The sequence below is a fragment of the Aphis gossypii genome, chromosome 2 (genome assembly GCF_020184175.1).
Source record: "Aphis gossypii isolate Hap1 chromosome 2, ASM2018417v2, whole genome shotgun sequence".
NCBI lineage: Eukaryota > Metazoa > Arthropoda > Insecta > Hemiptera > Aphididae > Aphis > Aphis gossypii.
This window is the reverse complement of record NC_065531.1, coordinates 30,830,516-30,852,362: the sequence shown is the minus strand read 5'-3', so window position 1 is coordinate 30,852,362 and position 21,847 is coordinate 30,830,516. Positions and strand designations below refer to the sequence as shown.

The following is a 21,847-nucleotide window of genomic DNA, read 5'->3' as shown; positions in this document are numbered from 1 at the left end:
AGACAGCATACAAAAATTTTTTTTTATCAAAAAGTATAATTACAGTTTATACATTTCAACATTCAAATCATTTTTACATTATATTAAATAACGAGAAATTAGTAGAGATACTCAGTTGTACCACACCACTTAACAAAAATAACTTATAAATATTATAGGAGGTATAATATATATTATGCATAATAAATGTATGTTGTGATGTGTTTATTTAGGTCGACAAGTGGTTCAAAAATGTATAGCTTAGTTCAGGATGGAACTCCGTGCGGTGATAATCTAGTAAGCATACAAATCTTATACCTATCATATTGCAATATACGATTTTAATTTTTGTCATTTCTTAGATTTGTATCAATCAAACATGCACGAGTATGACTCCGTACATCGATAAACACAATAAATGTCCCAGTAATCATAATAATTTAGAGTGCTCTGCACATGGGGTAATAGACTTGTATTCGATAAACAGCGTACATAATGCTAACACTACGTACTATTTTCCACAGATTTGCTCAAATTTAAACCAGTGTTTCTGTGATAGTGGTTGGACAGGAAATGACTGTTCTATCCAGTTAGAAATTTCGCCTACTTCCCCAAACTCCGCAGACGTAACACTGTCGCCGGAGGATGCAAAAAAAGCTAAATCCGATCTGGAAAGCAAAATGATCATGAAAGAAACTCCATATGGTAAGATACAAAAACTTATTAAATCTTTCGTACACATTAATACAAATATAACTAGTTTACATATTATAGTAATGAAAATTACTATAAAAATAACACGATAAACAATATGAAAAAAAAATAACCACAACGATCGCAGAACTCTTACCTAATGTTTTAATAATAAAAAAATATGTACAGTGGTTAATCCATTTAACAGACATTTTTTATTTTTATTAACTTTTTTGTCTAATTTTAAGTTTTATCGACAATTTTATCAATTTAAACCAACATTTTACAAATAAAAATATAGTTTTTACTTTTTACTTTTTTTTATTAAAAACATCCATTTATCACTCTTTATTCTAAAGTAGAATATTTTTTTCATCTGAAATAATGAATGTCTTTTGTTAAATGGATCACCCCATAATATTTAATTATATTTCAATTTGGGATTTTCATAATATTTTGTTTTGTTTTTCTACACCATTATTATTTAATATGTAGGATGTGGGTACCTAACTTTTTTTCTATAAAAATACATTAGTGTCTCACTTTTAATGTTATGTCTTATGATACAAAAAATATAAATATAAGTTAAAATCTATGTTTTGTAACTCAAAATAGTAAGAGATTAATTCTAATTTATTAATTAATCAATAGTCTTTGATTCATTTTGTTCTAAGTAATTACTTAGGTTAGATATATTTATGAATTTAAAGGATTCTATTCTATAATTAGTTTGTAGCATAAAATAAATATTTGTTATAATATGATCATAAGCAACATTTCAATAATTATTTAAGTCAAAAGAAACCCATTTCATAATATGTTAAGAGTTTTAAAATGCACAATAATAATTGGTTCTCATATAAACTGATTTAATCTTATTTTATACGCTATACGGTGAGTTAAAATCAATGGTAGTGTTAAGTATCTTAAGAAGGTATATAATAGGTACTTAAAAAAAAACTTTTTGAGTATATTCGATCACCCTAATAGCACTGCGCTATGTCTTGAGAAATGTCAAGTTTTGTTAATCACTGTCAGCCCGTAAAGATTTTGTTTTCGAACGTTTATGAATTTGTTATTCGATAAGATCTCCATTAGAGTCTATAACTATGGTTCACTTTTTATACCTTACTTTTACAATATATATACATGCATATTGCATATAACTAAATTAATTTATTAAAATCATTATCCCATTTATTACTAAATTACTAAACGTCGTTTATACTATACGTAATTTAAGTTATAAGTGTATAACTGAATCAACCGTGGCTCGCAGGCTATTAAATTGTTTATTACATTTTATTAAAGCAATAGAGATAAGACAGTACCTATTCAGTGTGCTTTTCTTTATCTATATTCCAAAATAAATTGATAATCAAATCAACTTTAAAGATTTTATCAGATCATATCGAAAAAAATCATAATAATATGCTGAGTGGTTCTTAGTAGACACTCACTATTTCAAAAAATATTTATGTCTGTTGGAATATTATTTTTACATAAAGCGATATCATAGTAAAACAACATAAGCTAACTATTTAACTATCTAGAAACACATTAATAATTCGATTATTATGTATCATAATACTCAGAAAATATTCTCTTTCAGATCATAATATTAAAAATATGTGATGTGAATAAAAAAAAGAAAAAGTTTAAATATAAAAGTAAATATATGATTAAAGACTCCAAATGGCGTGAAAAAAATATTTTCAAAATTGTTAATACCTAATTTTTGACAAAATAAGTGTAAACTGTTAAGAGAATCACACCCTATTTACGGTAGCCAATAGGTAAAAGGGGGAGGCTGCATTCCGATAAAAAGAAATCAAATATTATAAGTAAACTATATTGCAATACCTAACATGAAACAGTTTAAAAAAATGTATTATTATTATTTCACCTACTCTCTTATCCGAGTTTTGCACTCACCATTAAAATGTGCTCGTCTACATTTCCTTACAACATTGTTACCTTGACACAATTTTGACGAGCCGATAGCACTTGAAATTAAACGATAGTGTACACATTGCATCGAACACTGTTTGCACCGGACTCGACTGAACAAATTTATAATGAAGTGCCAGTGAAGTGCAGTGCAATACGGAGAATACCGAAAGGAGGTGGACAAACCAGACAAGAGGAAAAAACTATTATATACATTATAAATTATAATATTATAGTTTGTATTATATACCTAGTCGGTATTTGTTTATAATCGTTTAGCATAATATATAGTATGATGTACTAGTTTTATTGCATTTGGGTCTTACATTGTCTGAACCATTCTCTTCGAAATTTCCCGTTGTCAAACATAACCTATATATTATATTATAATTCTATGAAAACTATACAACCAAGGTACATAAATTACCTAAATATTATGGTCGTATTATTAGTCTACATCAAACACTGCATTTAGAAGTACTTAAAACCATATAAACTGCATAAACACATATACCTAATGTTTAAAAATAAATAACCATCCCGCAAGGAATAAAAATAATATACCTGAGGTTCATATATACATATTCATTTCATCAAAATTCGATTACTCAGTACTCTTTAACCAAACCCATATAAAAGTCTAGATTAGGTTAATAATCATAATTTATAATGTATGAATAAAGGTTCACAAATTTCGCCGTATACCCCAGATGCCTTGACCCTTTTCATTCATATTATTTAAAAAATCAAACGAATCCTGGAGTTTTAAGATAAAAAAATATTTGTTAATTATTCTATATCAAGCTATCAATATAATTAAACTAATAAAATAAAGTATGGTAATTAAAAATTTAAAGTAGTTGACGTTGAGTACTATTGGAAGGGCTATCGTCGGAAAAAAAAGGTGAATATAGAAAGGTAATATTAAGTATATTAAGTTCCATTAAAAAATATGAACATAAAATAATTTCTATGCAATTCTCTGCACGTAAACGTTTACAAATAACGGTAAACACTAAACAAATGTTTTATCACATTAGCTCACTTAACCATTCACCATCATCTATCTATAATGATAGTCAAAACCCGGGTCATTTTTTTTAATGTCAGCTATGTACCGATAATCGATAAAATATTAAAATTACCCAACAGTTCTATTTCAATATACATAATATTACATATTTTATCGAACGAGCCGACGCGAGACGGTAAATACTGTTTAGAACGGGAGTCAAAAACAAATAGCGTCGATCATAATAATATAGTATTTCAAGTCAGTAAAACGTGCTGGGAATTTCCATATTTATTTTTTTATTCACATTTTTTAAGATTTACTAGATTTTTGTTGATTATATATTTTTCCACCCAACTAAGACGTGCTGTTATTTAAAAAAAATATATCATATATACGATTGTTTAAAATCAGTGAAAAATCGAGCATTTAAAATTTATTCTTCGAATTCAAACCGTTATAGTACATCATTACCATCTATATATCAAACTTTTTATTATGGTAAAATATTATACGTTATAAATCCGTATAATAATACTAATAATCATAAAATATGGTATTAATATTAAATAATAATGCCACGGACACCACACTATAATGCGTGGAAATAATAAATTCGTTTATCAATTTATATCGTTAGTTTCATAACATATAACATTATTTCTCTCGAAATAAAGTACTAAAATGTAAAATTGTTAGTATAATATTCATACGTATATTAAATTATGTATTTTATTAAAGTTAATACGATTCATTTGATTAATATTTTACCACAAAACGTTTTTTTAACTGTGTAAAAAATATTTAAAATATAAATTTAATTACCAAAATATTTTCTGTATTCTATCCCATTTGATTCAAAAGTCTAAAATTTAGGTCAGGTTTTAGCGACATCGAAATTCGTGATTTAATCCATTACGATGGTTGACCGATAACCTCGTGTATAATATAATATATATATATAATATGTTTCTATATCGTCACCGTAAAAACCATTACTTTCGACCACGTTTACTTCTCTCTCTCTTCCCTTTAAAATTAATTTGCATAAACCTTTTAATATTAAGTTAACCTCGCTCCTGGCGACCTTCCACGGCTATAGAGAAAAGTGCTCAAACGACAACTACATAGGCGCGTACAAACGTCCCAACAACCGTATTCATTCTCGCTTCTCCGGTTTTGGTTACGATTAATGGTAACCACTCGTCATTAATCTACCTACGAGTATACCGCGCAACCCCATCCTGAACTCCTGTTCTTCGTTCGGGATCATCTTTAGTTTGAAAACAAACTTTGACTAATTCCAAATGTCGGCTATTTTCGGTCTAAAGTGTCCCGATGTACGTCCCGGGGTCAAAGATTTGGGTAAATCGATGCGGAAATTGCAGTTTGAAAGGAGAGAAAGCGAAGAAGGAATAATTAATATAAATTAGAATATATTATTATTTATTATGTTATTAAAATGAAAATTCAATTTTATTTAACATACTATAATATAGCAAGTGATTGTAATAATAGTATACTATGCGTTTATTTAAATTACAATTATTGAACTTAATTACAATAATATTATATTATGTGAAAGACGAGGAAATGATTTTTACATTAATGTATTATAATACTTCATTTTTTTCCGTCATACCAATTAAATTTATTTTTCTATGATATAAAAATAACGTAAGATACTTGAAAAACTTATTTCATTAATTTTGCTACCGTTACAACCTGTAATTTTAGATTCTGAGCACAACTAGAAACGTATTTGTTTTATATTTTATAATGATGTGTTTCGACGCGTGGGTAGATGGATCACCCAAAAAGTTACGTGTAATCCTACCTATATAAATTGGAAATTGAACACAGATGGTACTTTATATAAAGATTATTTTTTTAATTTTCCCGTTGTCGAGCTTTTGAAAACCCTTAAAATAACAGCAATGAATTTACGACACATCCGTTTTCAACGAAATCACTTTCAGTCGTTTTATATTTTAATTCAAAAAAGATATAAATAATAATCCTATACTCACTACGTTTTCACCTATTATTTATTTTAGTATTGTATGTATAGACGAAGATTATTAATTATAAAAACAACAAATTTAATCGTTTTTGGAATGAATATCTAATTTTGTATTATATGACGTCTTTACATATTAATATTTTATTGTAATGTTATATCGAACTAAATCAAATCAAACTTGGGTTTTTGCCATTTTTGATTTCAAATTTAAAATATTCGAACCAAAACTAAACACCTAATCGTTCGGTTCGAAAATCAAAACAATGAAATTTAAATTAATACTAATTAATTATATAAAGTACGATTCCTTGACAGTAATTATTGGAGGATTTTTCAATTTTACAGAATTTTTTTTTTTAATACATTACAGCAATTGTAATGTGTATAATTACATTTATAGTATTACCATAAAATATTAAATCCGAAAATTAACAAATAATTTCCAGACACCCATTCGGAACATATCAGCACATTAGGAATGGTCGTGATATTATCAGTCGCAGTAAAATTTGTCTTCATAAGTTTTGCTTTACTAGCTATTTGTTACAGGTAGCGAAATCAAAATAACACAAAAGTCTTGAAAATTTGGACTGTTTAATTTTATTTTTATTATTTATTTTATTAATATATGTTTATATATGTATTATAATTTTTTACACAAACAATATGATTTGTTTTTGTTTGTGTTTGAGGTGTGCGAATTTGTTTTTGTTTTGTTTTACGAGCACGCATCGTATACTTGTTCTGAAACATTGATACATAAATGTATTGAACCAAGTATAAAAAACAGTTTAAAATCACAAATCCATTAAATCACGTGCGATCAGTATATTGTAAACGATATAATATTCGTAATTGGTAACCAGTGATACAAAAAATATTATTATATTATTATCTCGTTACCTTTTTACGTTTAACTGCGATATTTTTTGGGGATTTCTCATTTAAAATCATACAACGCTTACGTTTATTTTTTATGTTTGAATTTGTGCATTGTGGAATTCAACTTCACCTCGCCTGTACGGAACGTTACATTGCCGTTTTAAAGTAAACGCTCACAGCACCAACACCGGTGTCTTGGTCATGATACTCATGACTGCTGTCGGAGTGGTGTTTCTGATTTTCACATGTTCTGCTTTGTGTTATCGCCACGTGGTTGTGTACAAAAAGAACCCCTGTTTTTGCTTCAGGTTAGTCAAAAAGCTCAGAATTATACGTTTTTTATAGATGACTACTGTACGTCTATAATACCTATACATTTAAATAAATAAATCAAAATACATCATAAACCGGTCCCTATTAGCACTGGGCAACCGATCATCTCAATATTGTTCCCGTAGTTTCATAAATAAAAAAATATACTTACCTAATATTATACATGATTATTATGTTGGCACTCTTTAATATTTTTATTTTTTGTACAATTTTAACGGAATTTAGCTATAACCTATATACATACATACATACATACATACATAGATCAAATAATATGTATATATAAAATATAAATTTATGAAATTGTATGATCTCAAAATAACCGATATCAAACGAGCATGCTATAACAGATTTAGTTTACTTAAACCGGTTCAGGCGAGGTAAAAAATACTGGACTTGTATATTGTTATTTGTTATAAATCACAGTGCTTATTGTAGTTTAGTAAGATTTTTTATGTGTTTTAATATTGTACTTAATCTAACAACAGGTCTATAATATATCCTTGGGTAAACACAAAAACTAAATTGGTTTTATACTTACTAAGTTTATATTTAAATATAAAATAATAATACTATCCTAATAAAATAATAATTAAGATTTTACCATTATCATTTAATTTTTTAATATCCAAACATATCATACCACCTATCTACTAAATATTCCAAAGTTTTTTTTTCAATTATAATTTAAAAATGTTTTTAACATTCTGATCATTGATATTATAGGCATAAACAATTAGTGTGCAGCAAATAGTTCATAATATTATTAAACGATTAGATACATTTTTATTTTTCATTCACAATCATCATTTTATATTAACTTAAAACAGATTTAAATCATAGAATTTACAAAATCAGCAAGCGATATAAAAGTATAAAAAATTTTACAATTGAATACCAACATATAATTTTCTGTTTAAATAATTATTTTTAAAAATCACTGGTTCATTATTAAAGTTAGTCAATTGTCTTTTTAAATGTTGGTTTTAAATATTATTTTTAGTGCTAGTTCGATAAATCAACGATTCGTGTTTTTGTGATTCGCATTCAACTCAATGATTAATGTTATCAACGACTTGAACTCAAATTGGACATTTTGTTAACCCATTATACTTCTACTCAAGTACATTAACGAAAACTTGTATTTACTAACTGTTTGAGCAACATGTGCATGACACATGAAACTTACACAGAGATTCATATTACACAAACTGAGAGTTATTTATTAAATAACTCTCGTCTCATATTAATACTTTCTTAAGAACCGAATTTAAAAAAAATCATGGGTTGAAATCGCTAAAACTAACTCCAAATTACCAATTGTTAGTATTTATTAAGTATATTGTTCTATATAATATATATATTACAGCCAATTTCGATAAAAAAAATTGCAAACTATATATTTCAATTAAGCATATTGTTTTGTCAATGCCAATAAAATAAAAATAGAGTCGAAGACTTCGCGTATTTCGAAATATTGAAACTATAATGGCTTATTTAATAAATTGTTTAAAAACAAATTTGCAAAAACATCTTGATTTTTTACTCAATTTCGTAATAAATCAATAATACTTATACTCACGATAAATAATTTAAGACACCTAAAATATAATATCCAAAAAAATGTATATACATATGTATATTGTAACACCAATCATGTAGCTATATTATATTACCTAGTTATCACGTAGTAGTGTAATTTGTGCATGGTATGATCAATTTAAGCATGTACCAATGCGCTTTTGGTAGTTTTGTATTTTATTTATGTAGGTACGTGTAATATTAACATATTATAAATGCAAGAGTTTATTAGTACGCTCAATGATAAAATCGTATTTTTGCGTACAAAAATCGCATAGGAGGAGTAGTGAAAAACAAGCAACGGACAAACAAAAACAATCAATCAATACAACTCCCGTATCGAAACCGTCCAGATTTGACGCTCCTTCTGAAGAATCAGCTGAAGAAATGGCAATGGTTAACATTAACAGAATTAATAAATACGGAAACCAATCGCCATACAAGTAAATATGCTTTAAATAATAATATAACTTTGAACATTGTAGTACCAAGACATAATGTTAAAATATTATACTTCATTTTAATGTAATTGATAGTTAGCTCTGTGAAATTATTTTGATATTATGTCAACACTAGATTTCAAAATTGTATTAATCCAGAATAATTATAGTACAGTAAAGAGATTAGAATTGTACCAATACACGCCATGTGATTTCACCCCTTTGAAATTAGGTTTTGGTTTAATGGCTTAAATGTTATTATTACTTATTAAATTAAGGGAATCCTAAGAAGGATGTAAAGTATCCCATATCTGTATGTGACGTGTGCCTCTCGATTTATCTCTCTCTCTCTCTCTATCTCTCTCTCCCACCCCCCGCTAAGAAAATACCACACAGTTTACCTACTATGAACTAATTATAATAATAATAAGTCTCGAAACCTTTTATGAAGAGTTCATAATAGTTTAATGGTTCAAACTTTACACAATATATTATGTACAAATAGTAAAAATCTTGAGTATATATTTTTATGTTGAATAAATCAATACCATACGCATTTAAACAATATAATACTATAATGTGTTCTAAATTCATTTGTATTATAGTCGCTCAGAAACTGGATCCCATAAAATGCTCTTTCATCAAAATCATATGTCTCCAAGCACTTCTGGTATTTCTATGTAAGTATATCATGAATATTTATAAACGTATCTTCCTTATACTTTAAAAATTATTATACAAAATATACAAATTTATTTTAGGGAGCATAAATCACAAAACTTGTCCAGATTAGGCCTGTGCCCTAACGACGAAGATGATATGAACATCCAAGGTAAGTTTATTTTTATTTTACTTATGATTGTATATTAATGTATTTCCTCCAGAGATTTCATTGTTGTGAATTCAACTTGTTGAACGTTATATGTCTATAAATATATATATAGACATATATTATATTGTCACCAATATTTTATGAATACTTTCTTTTATTTCCAACGCAGTTATGTCAGTTCGTTCTATACCCATGTGTATTTAATTTAAAGTGCCCAGATATAACTATTTCGACCCTATTGTTTTAAAATGTAAAAGTTTCATTGCTTTCTACAAATCACTCGTAACGTGTCCGATAGTGTGAACAATTTTTAAAGGATTTTTGAACTCCAAAGGTTTTATTTGAATTATTCATTATAGAAAACCTTCACATGAGTGGACGTGGAAGTAGTTGTGGTCTGGCTCCAGGGTCTGTAAGTATATCAGACATGGAACGGAAAATCAAATCACTTGATGGTTACCACGGAGACTTGTTAGAAAAACTTCGTACCGCCGCCCATAGATCATCATCTGGTGCCAGATCAAGTAGTGAAGACTTATTATGGCGCACCTTGACTGAAACCGCTGAATCAGCTTACAATCGTATTACAGCTAGTCAAGAAAGACTGTGTGAAGAAAGTTAGTAAAATTAAATTATGCATTTCTATTTACTATTTTCATTTATACCTAAACATTTTGAACTTTCAATTCAATAAATGTTTTATATATATATATTAATAATAAACCACATAAGTATACAACCAAAAAAATGTAACTATTATTAGGGTTCGTAATAAAATTAGACATTTTTAACTGTAATGAATATCAATAAAATTTGTTTTTTAGGACATGGACTTCCTCAAAGTCATACCGTTTTATCTGAAAGTGGAGTGCCAACATGCCATCGACATCCATATCGAAGGCCCAGCAGACGAACGGATATCGGTGCGTATTTTGAATACTTACGTGTTTTAAGTTACATCTAATTGTAATAATAATAATCTGTTTATTAAAGCACCGGAAGACGAAGAAGAGACCGCTAAAGAGGTTTCCTCTACAATTCGTATACGTAATCTCGAAGACCTTTTCAAGCAAATTCAAGAACACACCGTAAGGCACAGTCCTTCTGGTTCGGAAGAAAACAGAATGTCCGAAACAGAAGTCGATAGACACTATAGACATGACGCGCATCCTGGGTGATTATTTTTAATAAAATTTATCACACTTCACAGTATTATAAACTATAGCCAATTAAGCACTAGTATTTAGGTACTTACAATAAAAAATGATAGAATTTCTAAAAAATGTTATATTCTATCAAGCATTAAATAGTGTTTATATAAAAATTAATTAATAATACAATAAAGTATTTGACCATCAATTTTAAAGCTTCATTAGATAATACTCAACAAATTGTCTTAATTTAACATCTTCAGTTGACAACCAATTTATTTTTGAATTTATATATGCTAAATAATGTATAGAAATCCTAATTCTAATAATCATACTCCCCATATTACAATATCGTATTCTATACATATGTAATCATCGTAGTAGCACGATTAGGTTTAAAGTGGAAAGGGTATGAATTTTTAACTATTCACAGACCCCGTTATAAAATAAATAATTAATGTATTCTTAGTTCTTACATTTACACGTAAGTGCTAGTTAATTATAATAATATATTATCATTATAATCGTGTGTAAGAGTACGCGTCGATCTAGGATGCTAGAGATGATCAATATTAATATGACGTACCGTGCAATTATTTTTAACGAAAATTGTTTTTCTATTTTGTTCACCTCCTGCCATTTTCCACAGATGCGAAGAACCAAGGTTCGTGAGGGGTTGGTACCGTCCGGCGAGTAGGGCGACCAGTGGCTCGGCGTCGCCGTACCAACAGGCGGCAACCCGGGCGTCGGCGGCCACCGTCCACTCGACAACAGGTGAGGAAAGCATCTATGAATCGGCAGACCACCCGCCCTCCTGTCGGAACGCGTGTAATACCCCCGACAGCGAAAGGTATGCACCACATGCACAAACCCGTCATAGGCGCTATTTATATATTGTATTATAATTGATCGATATACAGAGTGATTCATCAAGCGCATGCTCGCCCCCTTTTTTCTTCAACAATACAGTTTTTCAAAATCTTATTTTTGAAATATTTAAATATATTTAAGGAAGTATCCTGTGGTAATAGAAACTCTAGCCTTTTCAACTATAAATTATTCAACGGATAGTTGTACTGAAAATACTAATCAAGTAAAATAAAACAAAAAATAAATAAAAAATAAAAATCATTTACAGTAAAAATTTGGAATCTTATTTGAACAACAGAAGTCTATATCACCCCGAGACACCCCGAGACACTCCTTAAATATAACTAAGAATCCTAAGAAATTAAACGTATGATGCAATGTTCAGTATATTTTAAATTTAAATAAATTTATTATTAAGTAAAAAAAATTGGAGGCGAGCATGCTTAGTGAATATTCTGTATATTATTTTACTATTGTATACACGTCATATTATTATCATTATAAATATATACACGTACGTATAATATAATATATATAGTTCCCGAAACATAGCATAGTAGTATTATATTATATTATTTACAGAATGATTCGTTTAACACACAAGATGTTCCCGATTATGGTCCCAATTACTGGTCCAATATCATTACTTTCTTATAGATTATTCTGAACAAACATTTTCATTTCATGTTTCGTCTTTTTTCTAAAAATATGACGACTCCTTTGGAATAGAAAAATAATAAATTTACTTAGAAAAAATATAGAAAAACCCGCTAGTACCTGGACCATATTTTATGAATTAAATGATAAAATGAGCGGTATGTGTTAAAAAATCAACCTGTATGTATATTGTACCTATTAAGTACGTATATGTCGTGTATGTATTTATAATTCAGTGGTGGTTTTTTTTTTTTTAATATTAAATGACTAATGATTTACATGCAATTTAGAAAAAATAGATATTATATTTTAGGAAAAATATAAATTTCTAAATATTTTAAATTCATGCAGATATATTATAGTATATGATTTAATTAATATAATATTTTTGTTTCACCAATTTTCATGACTAAATACTTACTAATAAATGTTGACTTACTAAAATTATATAAGCTTTCATAGTATTCTAAATTCTAAAAAGTGTATAAATGCATATTCAATCCACGTATAAAATATTGATGTGACCTCAGAAATATGCTTATAACCACCACTGATAGAATAGTATATAATATTATGTGTACATGATAAAAAAATATTATTAATATTAATATTAACACTAGTAGAATTTTGAAAGCCGCGTTCGTGATCGTTTTGTTTTTTTTCTTCTCCTTATCGTTTCGTTACGACTGCAATAACTTGAATATAATATATACTATCCTAGCAGATAAATCGGTTCACACTTAATCGACTGTGTCGTTTCCGAATGAATTTCATAGTTGTGCAAAAAACAAGACGAGAAAAAAAACGAAACGTCCACAGCTGCTGTATAAAATAAATATATGTATGGGATGGACCACTGTTTTTTTTCCCGTTCATCCAAAATGCAACTATAATAAAGCATAACGGGAAACTATTCGATGGTCTATTCTCTACATTATATTATACAATCTAATACTGTTATAAATATTAAGTTAGAAAGTATTATTATTAGTTATTAGCCTGTAGTAATATTAAAATAATTATGAAATTCACTTTTGGTAAGACTAAGTTCTATATAAAGCTATGTATAAATTCTTATAACAATTATAATTGTTTGTAAAAATGTGTTTCGATTACAACATTTTAATGTCAAAGCATTACGCTATTTCGAACAAACAAGTATTTTCGAGTACATTGCTGTCCACAAGCGCGTTTCTCTTTCAATATTGACATAGTCCGTTTAATCGCAATACATTTTTTGTACTTGTTTGTCATCACCACCGAATGCTATACAATTTATCATCCCAGCCTTCTTCAAAAGTCTTTAATCTAAAATTTCTATACCCATGATCGATATTTCTCTGTATCTCGATATTTTTTTTATTAGTACTAAGTAAATTCAAAATGACAAGTATAAAAAAATGGTAAATACTACTAAATTGTATTTTATTACATTATAATCATGATAGTAATGTATAATTATTAGCCTATCTTTAAAATAACGTTGTTGACTTATATTTTAAGACAATGTTAAAAATTAATGTTATGAGTCATTTCCAGCAATATTTAATACTCCCATTAAATGTATATGCGATAAATAAGTTACTGCTTAGTGTAGGGTCGTGAGTGGGACGATAGCAAACAAGTACCAAATTTTTTTTTCAAATTTCCCAGAAGTAACTCTTTCTCGATTGCTTTTTCGCATAAAATCTCGACTTTTATAGACTTGGTGGTGAACCATCAGGTGAATATCTCCGTCCCGCCGTCAGACTGTACATAATAAACGTTTTGGTTTTTGTTCTTTCTTTTTGTTTTCCGTTTCCCCCGGGAAGCTCGTCGACCAATAGCGCGGTCGGCTAGCATGGACATGCCGGCGGTCGCGGCCATCGCCGACAACGGCGTCCGACAGCCGGCGGCAGCCCGCAGTGGCGGCAGCAGCAGCGCCCGGAGCAGTCGCCGGTCCTCGGCGCACCATCAACACCACACCGGGTACGACCCGCCGTCGGTCACCAGCAGCGGCAGCGGACATTCGCCGTCGCCTCGGTGCCGACAGCGGCGAAACGGCGCCACGGACGACATCCGCACCGTCACCGCCACAACCAGTATCATCACCACCGCCAACAACACCACAACCGCCGCCGACAGCAGCATCATCAACAACAACAACTTTCACCACCACCACCACCACCACCAACAACAACAACAACAACAACAACATCGCTCCTCCCCCGCCAAAAACCCCGACCCGACCACGACCGCGGTCCCCGAACTGCGTACCGCGCTGCTCAACAACAAACATTTCCCCGAATACAAACACTGACGTAAATTGAACGCCGCTGCCGCCGAAGGACCGCCGGTCATCTAGGAATCCGGTAACCGCCACTCGTCGTCCAATTTGAAGGACGCGAGTGGCAGGGCAGGACGAGATGAAAGGTCCTGCGGCAGCAGCGGCCGTTATAACGCGATTATCGTCCCTTATATAATTATTTTTATTGTTGTGAATATTATGATAATATTATATATATTATAGTAAATTTTTGTGCGAATGGTCGACGGCCGTCGCTAGCGCGGCGTATACCTGATGACAAGTCGTCTTAGTCGTTATTGTTGTTATTATAATTTTTAATTCTTGACCTTTGATATATTAGCAATAATAATTCTTATAAATATATACGTCGACGTCGTATAACCGCCGGCTCTGATTAGATTAAGTTCTCAGGCGTGGATCTAAAAATCTAAAATTAGGGAGGCTACACATTGTTTCTAGAAAAATTACAATTATGATTTTAGTATACACCATAGACTAAAAATAACATTATAGGTACAGATGAGATTTAATAACAGTGTCAACAATTTTATTTATGTTATAATATATGTAACATTTTCAAAGAAAGAAGGCTAAAGCCCCTCTCCCTTCTCAGGATCTACGCCTGGTTAAATTAAGTTAGGATGCTCACCTATACAATTTATTCGTAGGTTTATAATGAGCACACGTTTATACGAAATCGTGTCTTCAAACATCTAGTTACCGACGATAACAATATTACTTATAATACCTATATAGGTTACCTATAATATCAGTATGTTCGACGCTACACCATTTAATTATGATGATAATAAAACAACTACTACTACAAGCAAGACCTATTACATACCTGGGGAGTGAGAGTACAATCTCCCATCCCTCAAAAATTTATTTCATGGTACTCGTTTTTTTTAAAACATCACCACGGATGTTTATATAATATACATATTATGATGGTCAAGATGATTTTAAAGAGAGGTAGAAGATCATATAAGCGAAAATCTGATCGGGAAGTATAGTAAGTGCAGTAGTAAAAGTTTTCGGTTCATATGAAATATTCCCATTTCCCTTACAAAATGTTCTCTGAAAATACATTATCCCGTTTATTTAAATAATATATTAGACTCATATTCTAAGAGCACTCGAGTGATGAATCGCGTCTCTGGGTCACGGAATTTAGCATTTAACGTTCGTCACACGATTTCCAGAATAATTAATTATTTCAGTTCAGTAAGCCTTAGTCCCATCCATCCCTCCATAAAACTCATCAAACCTCAACACAATACCATCTCGGTGAGTCGATACTCTTAACCACCGTTGCCGTCATCATTCTGTTTGATACGCGTACATCTAAATTAAATCTCTGGCGTTTACTATGGACGAGATAAAAAGTATATCAAAACGATAATGGTAAAATGACAAAAGCAGTTTAAGTTATTAATTGTTTTTATTATTATTAGTTTGGCACCGTGTCACTCGAAAAATGATGTCCAGCGAGTATTTCATTTTTTATAAACGCAAATAAACATAAATTTCACTCGTGATTTCACACTATCAAATCAATAACATGGTAACACGTCATATACTCTATAATCTTTCCGACTCTCAATACGTATCCACGAGTAATATTTTCTCTTGCCAATGTTTGCTCTTCTCGCGATTTTTTTTCTCCAATCCTTATACATATAAACCACCTCGATCACGTTTCTTTAGTTCCGATTTTCTAAAAAAATATTTAACAACGCATTCACTACCTATACGTGAACAACACTCCTCTATGGGTTTCCGATAACGAATCGACTTACAACGTTTTCCTCTATAATGTAATACGTGCGTTTCGTATGTATTCGTATTAACTCTATCATTTTTATTTTTTCACATTCTCTTTCTCTCTCTCTCTCTTTCCCTACCACATGGTGGTTTCGTCGACACCGACTTCATAATATCGTTTACCATTATTTTTTTTTTGCTTTTTCACCACATAAATGACTTTTGGATTTTATTCGTATTTTTGTCACACGACCAACGACTAGATATTTTTTTCCGCCGGAAAATAATATTTATAAAAACAACATCCGGGATTTTTCCGAGTTTTTTCTTTTTATTGCGGTCATAAGCTGGTCTCGTAATCGTCTATGTACTACGTGAATAGGGCGCGAAGCCATCGAAAAATGTAATTTTCGCGTACCATATTATTATAATATACATCCGTCGTCGGGCACGCATCACGCACGCGATATTTTACTACGTACTAAATATCATTCGTCGATCAATACTCTGCATTGTACATCATTCTAGTGTGTACTGTGTATACCTACGAATACAATATTTTTAAACACTTAAATTGCCTATGAATTTCATATATAAAATAATAATTATTATAATACACCAATTATGATTGTTATTATTACGTTTTAAAGTTCTTGGTGCAATATACAAGTATATAATATTAAAATATATTATATGTACCTATATCGTTGTTATTGAATTTTGTTTTCGTGTACATATTTTACCAGGGTTACTTTTAAATATATAACTAATATTACTATAAATCGTATAAGAATATCTATCTATGTCTAGTGTGGTATAACGAAAATTGTCTTCTACATGTGTATCTAAATATTACCTATATTAAAATAATCTTGTATAAAGTGTTTTCCGTAGTGTATATTTAATATGAACGCATTCGTTAAAAATGCGCATACATAGGTCAAATTCGAGATCACAACTGCCAAAGTGTTTTTTTTTTAATTATGTTGTACAACTTTAATAATAATAATATGACTTATTATTATATAATAGTTATATTATTACGATATAATAATGTGTTATTGAAAAATACAAATATATCGATATTGTTTTTTTTTGCTCTATTAAATTTTACTATAAATGTAAATTGTATTGTTTTATTATAAACTATAATATAGTTTAATAGTCTCACCACAAAACATAAGCCGAAAAAATTCAAAAACAATTGAAATTAAACTAAATCATCGTACTCGTATCATGAAGAACAATTATTTCCAATTTACTATACTATAGGTACCTCAATTGAATTCGTTTAATTGATAAACTTTATTATGAATATATACATCGAAAATATACGTCATTTTTACATTTCTGTTAAATCGTATAATACAGTTTTTCCAGCATAAGTGCGTAATTATGACTACATATTCCTAATGCGTTCAATCCACCACTAAAGTGCATATATCATTATCTTATATGTGTATGAGGTATTTATCATCAAAAATATTAAGTGAATGTTTATTTTATAAAAAATGACTTTGTTACTTAACAAATTTAATTTCTCCAAAGTAAAAAAACATTAAAAATTATTAACAGAAAAGGAAAGAACATTTTCCCATCCCCTCCCCCCAACACAAAGATCTATACATGGTTACTTTTATGACTTAAAGGAATCGCAAGTGAGGAAATACAGTTAAAGGGGGATGAACAGGATAAAATCACACCTACAACTAGATTTTAGGGCGTATACTTTATTTTCAGGAGGTCGTTTATTTTGAAATATTATGATCAATTATTTATATATTTAAAAAAGACAGCAACATTTTTAACCTTGCATATATAAGCAAAAATAATTACAAGCCCTCTCTGCAACTTATTAGACATCCAAATGCAGTTTAGGGGGAATCTTTAGAGACAGATTTTCGATTCTTCATATGTGTATAGGTATTGGACGCAGAGACACAACGGCCAAATAACATGGGAAAACGATCTAGTCGATCTACTACAATTTCTGACCGGCGGTTCAGACGTAATGATTTATGTACAATATTATATCCACGTGTATATTAATATGCTAAAATATCGATATTCTAAATAATAACAAACTAATGTACGAACGCCCAAAGGTAAAATATATAAAGACAACGATAAAGTTGCAACGATCCTCATCTTTAACAATAATATAAAATGGACAAGTCGTTTTAAATTCTCAATTTTTTTTTTTATTCATTGTCGTTGTCGTTCTTGTTATTATTGTTGTTGTTGTTGCTTTTATTGTTATTGATGTTGTTGTTGTTATTGTTGTATACCTAGTGTTTATACGTACATACGCGTTAAATATGTGTACGCCTATATTTTAAGTGGAAAAAAATCAATTCTAAATTTGAGTTAACTATTATTATTATTATTATTATTATTATTATTATCTCTATATATTATACACATAATATAAAGACATCATATTGTATTCGTGATTTTGCCCTTAATTAAAAAAATAATTGTGTGCGGTTACATACCTACCTGTAATGCTATTATTGTCCGTTATTAATACTATGATAAAATTCACTGTCGAAAATCATCTATAGGTATATATTCTAATTATTATATTATATATTATTATTATTATTATTATATGTTTTAGTGGATTTTTAGAAGAAGCAAAAATTAAAAATATGTTTCGTTTGAATCTCATATATATACAGTCGACTTATCGAGGTTATAACCTACTTGTAGCTATTATAATACCCTTGCGTATATGATGTGTGTAGTGTCGGTACCAGCGGGAAATATTTTTTCGAAGAAAGAAACTCAAATGTCTATAAGATGTTTAGATTTCATTTTTTATGACCAATGACCATAAAACAACTGACCCGTTAAGTATACTCTACACGATAATAATATAATTTTAACAAAGGACCTACGTTAATATCCCTTTAAATCAAAAACAAGTGTGCGTACATTTTCGCATGTGTGCAGTATTTTGTCCACGTTTCAAAAATTCGTAGATAATATCCAGGCGAACTAGTGGCGTGCACTTATGACTTGATTAATAATTTTTATTGTATACGTAAAACGACAGTCACAATAAAATGTATATTATATTATATTGTTATTGCTCTTATATTTGCCTCCACCACCGTCGTGTTATATAATATTGTTATGGTTTTATCTCTTAAAACCCCATTTGTTTTACTCTCGAAATGTGTACAACGATGATTCGATTAAATTCAAATTGTTTTAAATATATTAATATTATTATTATTATTATTATTATTATTAGTCTGGTATATTTTAATATTGTGCGACGTTATTTCTACACATACATACCATTTATATACTTTGTACATTATATTGGTCATATTGTGAGTTAAATATTAGTATATATTATTATTATATTATTATATTTATTATTTATTATTTATTAACTATTATTAATGTTTTATTAACATTTTTTTTTTATTTTTACTCGTAGACGTGTGCAGGGTATTTAAATTATTATTATTATTACGATATAAACAATATAGATTTATTATACGGCCCGCAATCATATAGACCCATAGTAATTTGGCGAGACGTACATATTGGGGGTAGCACTAACACCGTCTATTAAAAATAGTATAGACTTGATACGTTATTATTATAATATAGTCTCTAGACAACTGCTCAGACAACGAAATAATAGCTACCATACATAAACGGGTAAGTATGATTAATGTATAGGTACCGCAATGTTTACCTATACCTATTTACCTACCTCCATGGGCTGCCAAAGGGTTTCAATTTTATTATCGTCTGCCATTCGAATCTCATTTCGACGCGGTCGGTTCCGTTCAAGTCTCGCAGACCTTTATTTAAACGCCCTTTATTTATCCGAAGCAGCATGATTGCAAACTTTTTATCCTTTTTCCTAAAAAAACGTACTGCGATTGTGCACCAAAATTATGTTATAGTTGAAAATATAAAACAATAGAACACCAAAAAAAGAAGAAAAAAAAGTGGTTTATTAGATTTAAAAAAAAATTATAAAAAATTTGATACATTTTTTTTTTTAATTTAATATTTTATAATGATTTTATTATACGCAAAATATGAGTTATTTTGTTCAGTAATTATTAATTTCAGAGAAACTTCAAAATAAGCATGCGTTTTTCCCTTATAAAAGCACAGGACGAAAACAATTTGAGGACAGTTAAAATAATTATCTCTAGCAGAATCTTTTTCATAGCCCATCTGCACCGACAAAATCTATATTTGTTGGTATGCAATAGTGTTGCGTTTTATCAACTAGCAATTACCTGCCAACCTATAAAATTGTATTATATAGTTACGACGATAATTAAAGCAATTTAATGTAAAATTTTACATTATAGTATTAAACATTACTGTATATTTTCACGTAGGTAGAGAGAAATGTCCCAATGGCCTTTACGGCTTTATCTCACCAGTCACCAGTTTTGAAGTTTCACCCATAGCCCGAATAGTTTTACTACACTACAGACAACAACTTTATAATATTCAAATCCTTCGGGTACTTCACTGCAAACGTAGGTACCGTCCCATACTTGCCGACGACGCTTCCGGCCGCGACATTTTCCAGTGACCACCTCATGACAGTATTATAATATTATATACCACCCACACTGACATTTCAAACAACCCACTTACCCACCGACATGGTTTTTTTTCAAAATACCTATATATACGTATACATAATAATATAACGACGATGAACTTCTCGGTATCATAGTATTATTGTTACTATTATATTATTAGTATTATTATGCAAACCCAGAAAAATTATTATAATTATTAATAGATATAAGTATAATATAATATTATAGTATAAAATAAATATATATAGGTATATAAAAAATACGACGGATAAAAATATTCTGGCGACCAAAAAAACGAATTGTCATTGTAACGTCCAATATTCATTTTTTTCCTCTGTCATTTATGGTTATATAATAATTAATAATAAATTATAAAATGTAAATACGTATATCCTAATAATATAATATAATAGACTCAGGTGTACCGGATATTGATATATAATTATATGGTTTGATTTTTTTTTATCAATCTACCAAAAACGAAATAACTGCAAGTAATATCTAATATTATAAATTTAAATGTTTTGTAGATAATGTGTAAAAAAAAAAAAAAATAAAAAAGTTCTATTGTTCATTATAAATATAATATATTATTGTGTATTTTTTTTTTTTTTATATATTATTTTGATTTTTGAATATGTGAGACAGGACTCGCGTATAGTAGTTTTTAAGGTCATTACGTCGTCTACTTGTAAATATAATACCGATAATAATATTATACATCAATTGATTATGTTGTATTATATGTTAGTAATATTATATTATATTATATGATAATGTTGTAAATTTAAGATTACC

The 21,847-nt window shown here is 29.3% G+C and overlaps 1 protein-coding gene across 3 annotated transcripts in view; it reads left to right on the top strand.

Moving 5' to 3' along the window:
- LOC114127383 (disintegrin and metalloproteinase domain-containing protein 11) overlaps nt 1–21,826 on the top strand; it is a 228,533-nt gene extending 206,707 nt beyond the window's left edge. Inside the window, exons 17-28 of one of the 3 annotated variants that reach the window (XM_027991606.2) lie at nt 213–276; nt 342–440; nt 504–684; nt 6,706–6,847; nt 8,732–8,896; nt 9,499–9,573; nt 9,655–9,725; nt 10,085–10,342; nt 10,550–10,648; nt 10,719–10,899; nt 11,526–11,650; nt 14,215–21,826. In XM_027991606.2, coding sequence (XP_027847407.2) covers nt 213–276; nt 342–440; nt 504–684; nt 6,706–6,847; nt 8,732–8,896; nt 9,499–9,573; nt 9,655–9,725; nt 10,085–10,342; nt 10,550–10,648; nt 10,719–10,899; nt 11,526–11,650; nt 14,215–14,702 — 1,948 coding nt within the window. In that variant the 3' untranslated portion in view covers nt 14,703–21,826. Of the gene's footprint in view, nt 1–212; nt 277–341; nt 441–503; nt 685–6,103; nt 6,207–6,705; nt 6,848–8,731; nt 8,897–9,498; nt 9,574–9,654; nt 9,726–10,084; nt 10,343–10,549; nt 10,649–10,718; nt 10,900–11,525; nt 11,727–14,214 lie in introns of all 3 variants that reach the window. The other 2 variants (XM_027991607.2, XM_027991608.2) reach the window with 2 other exon arrangements.
- The last annotated feature ends 21 nt before the right edge of the window (nt 21,827–21,847 follow it).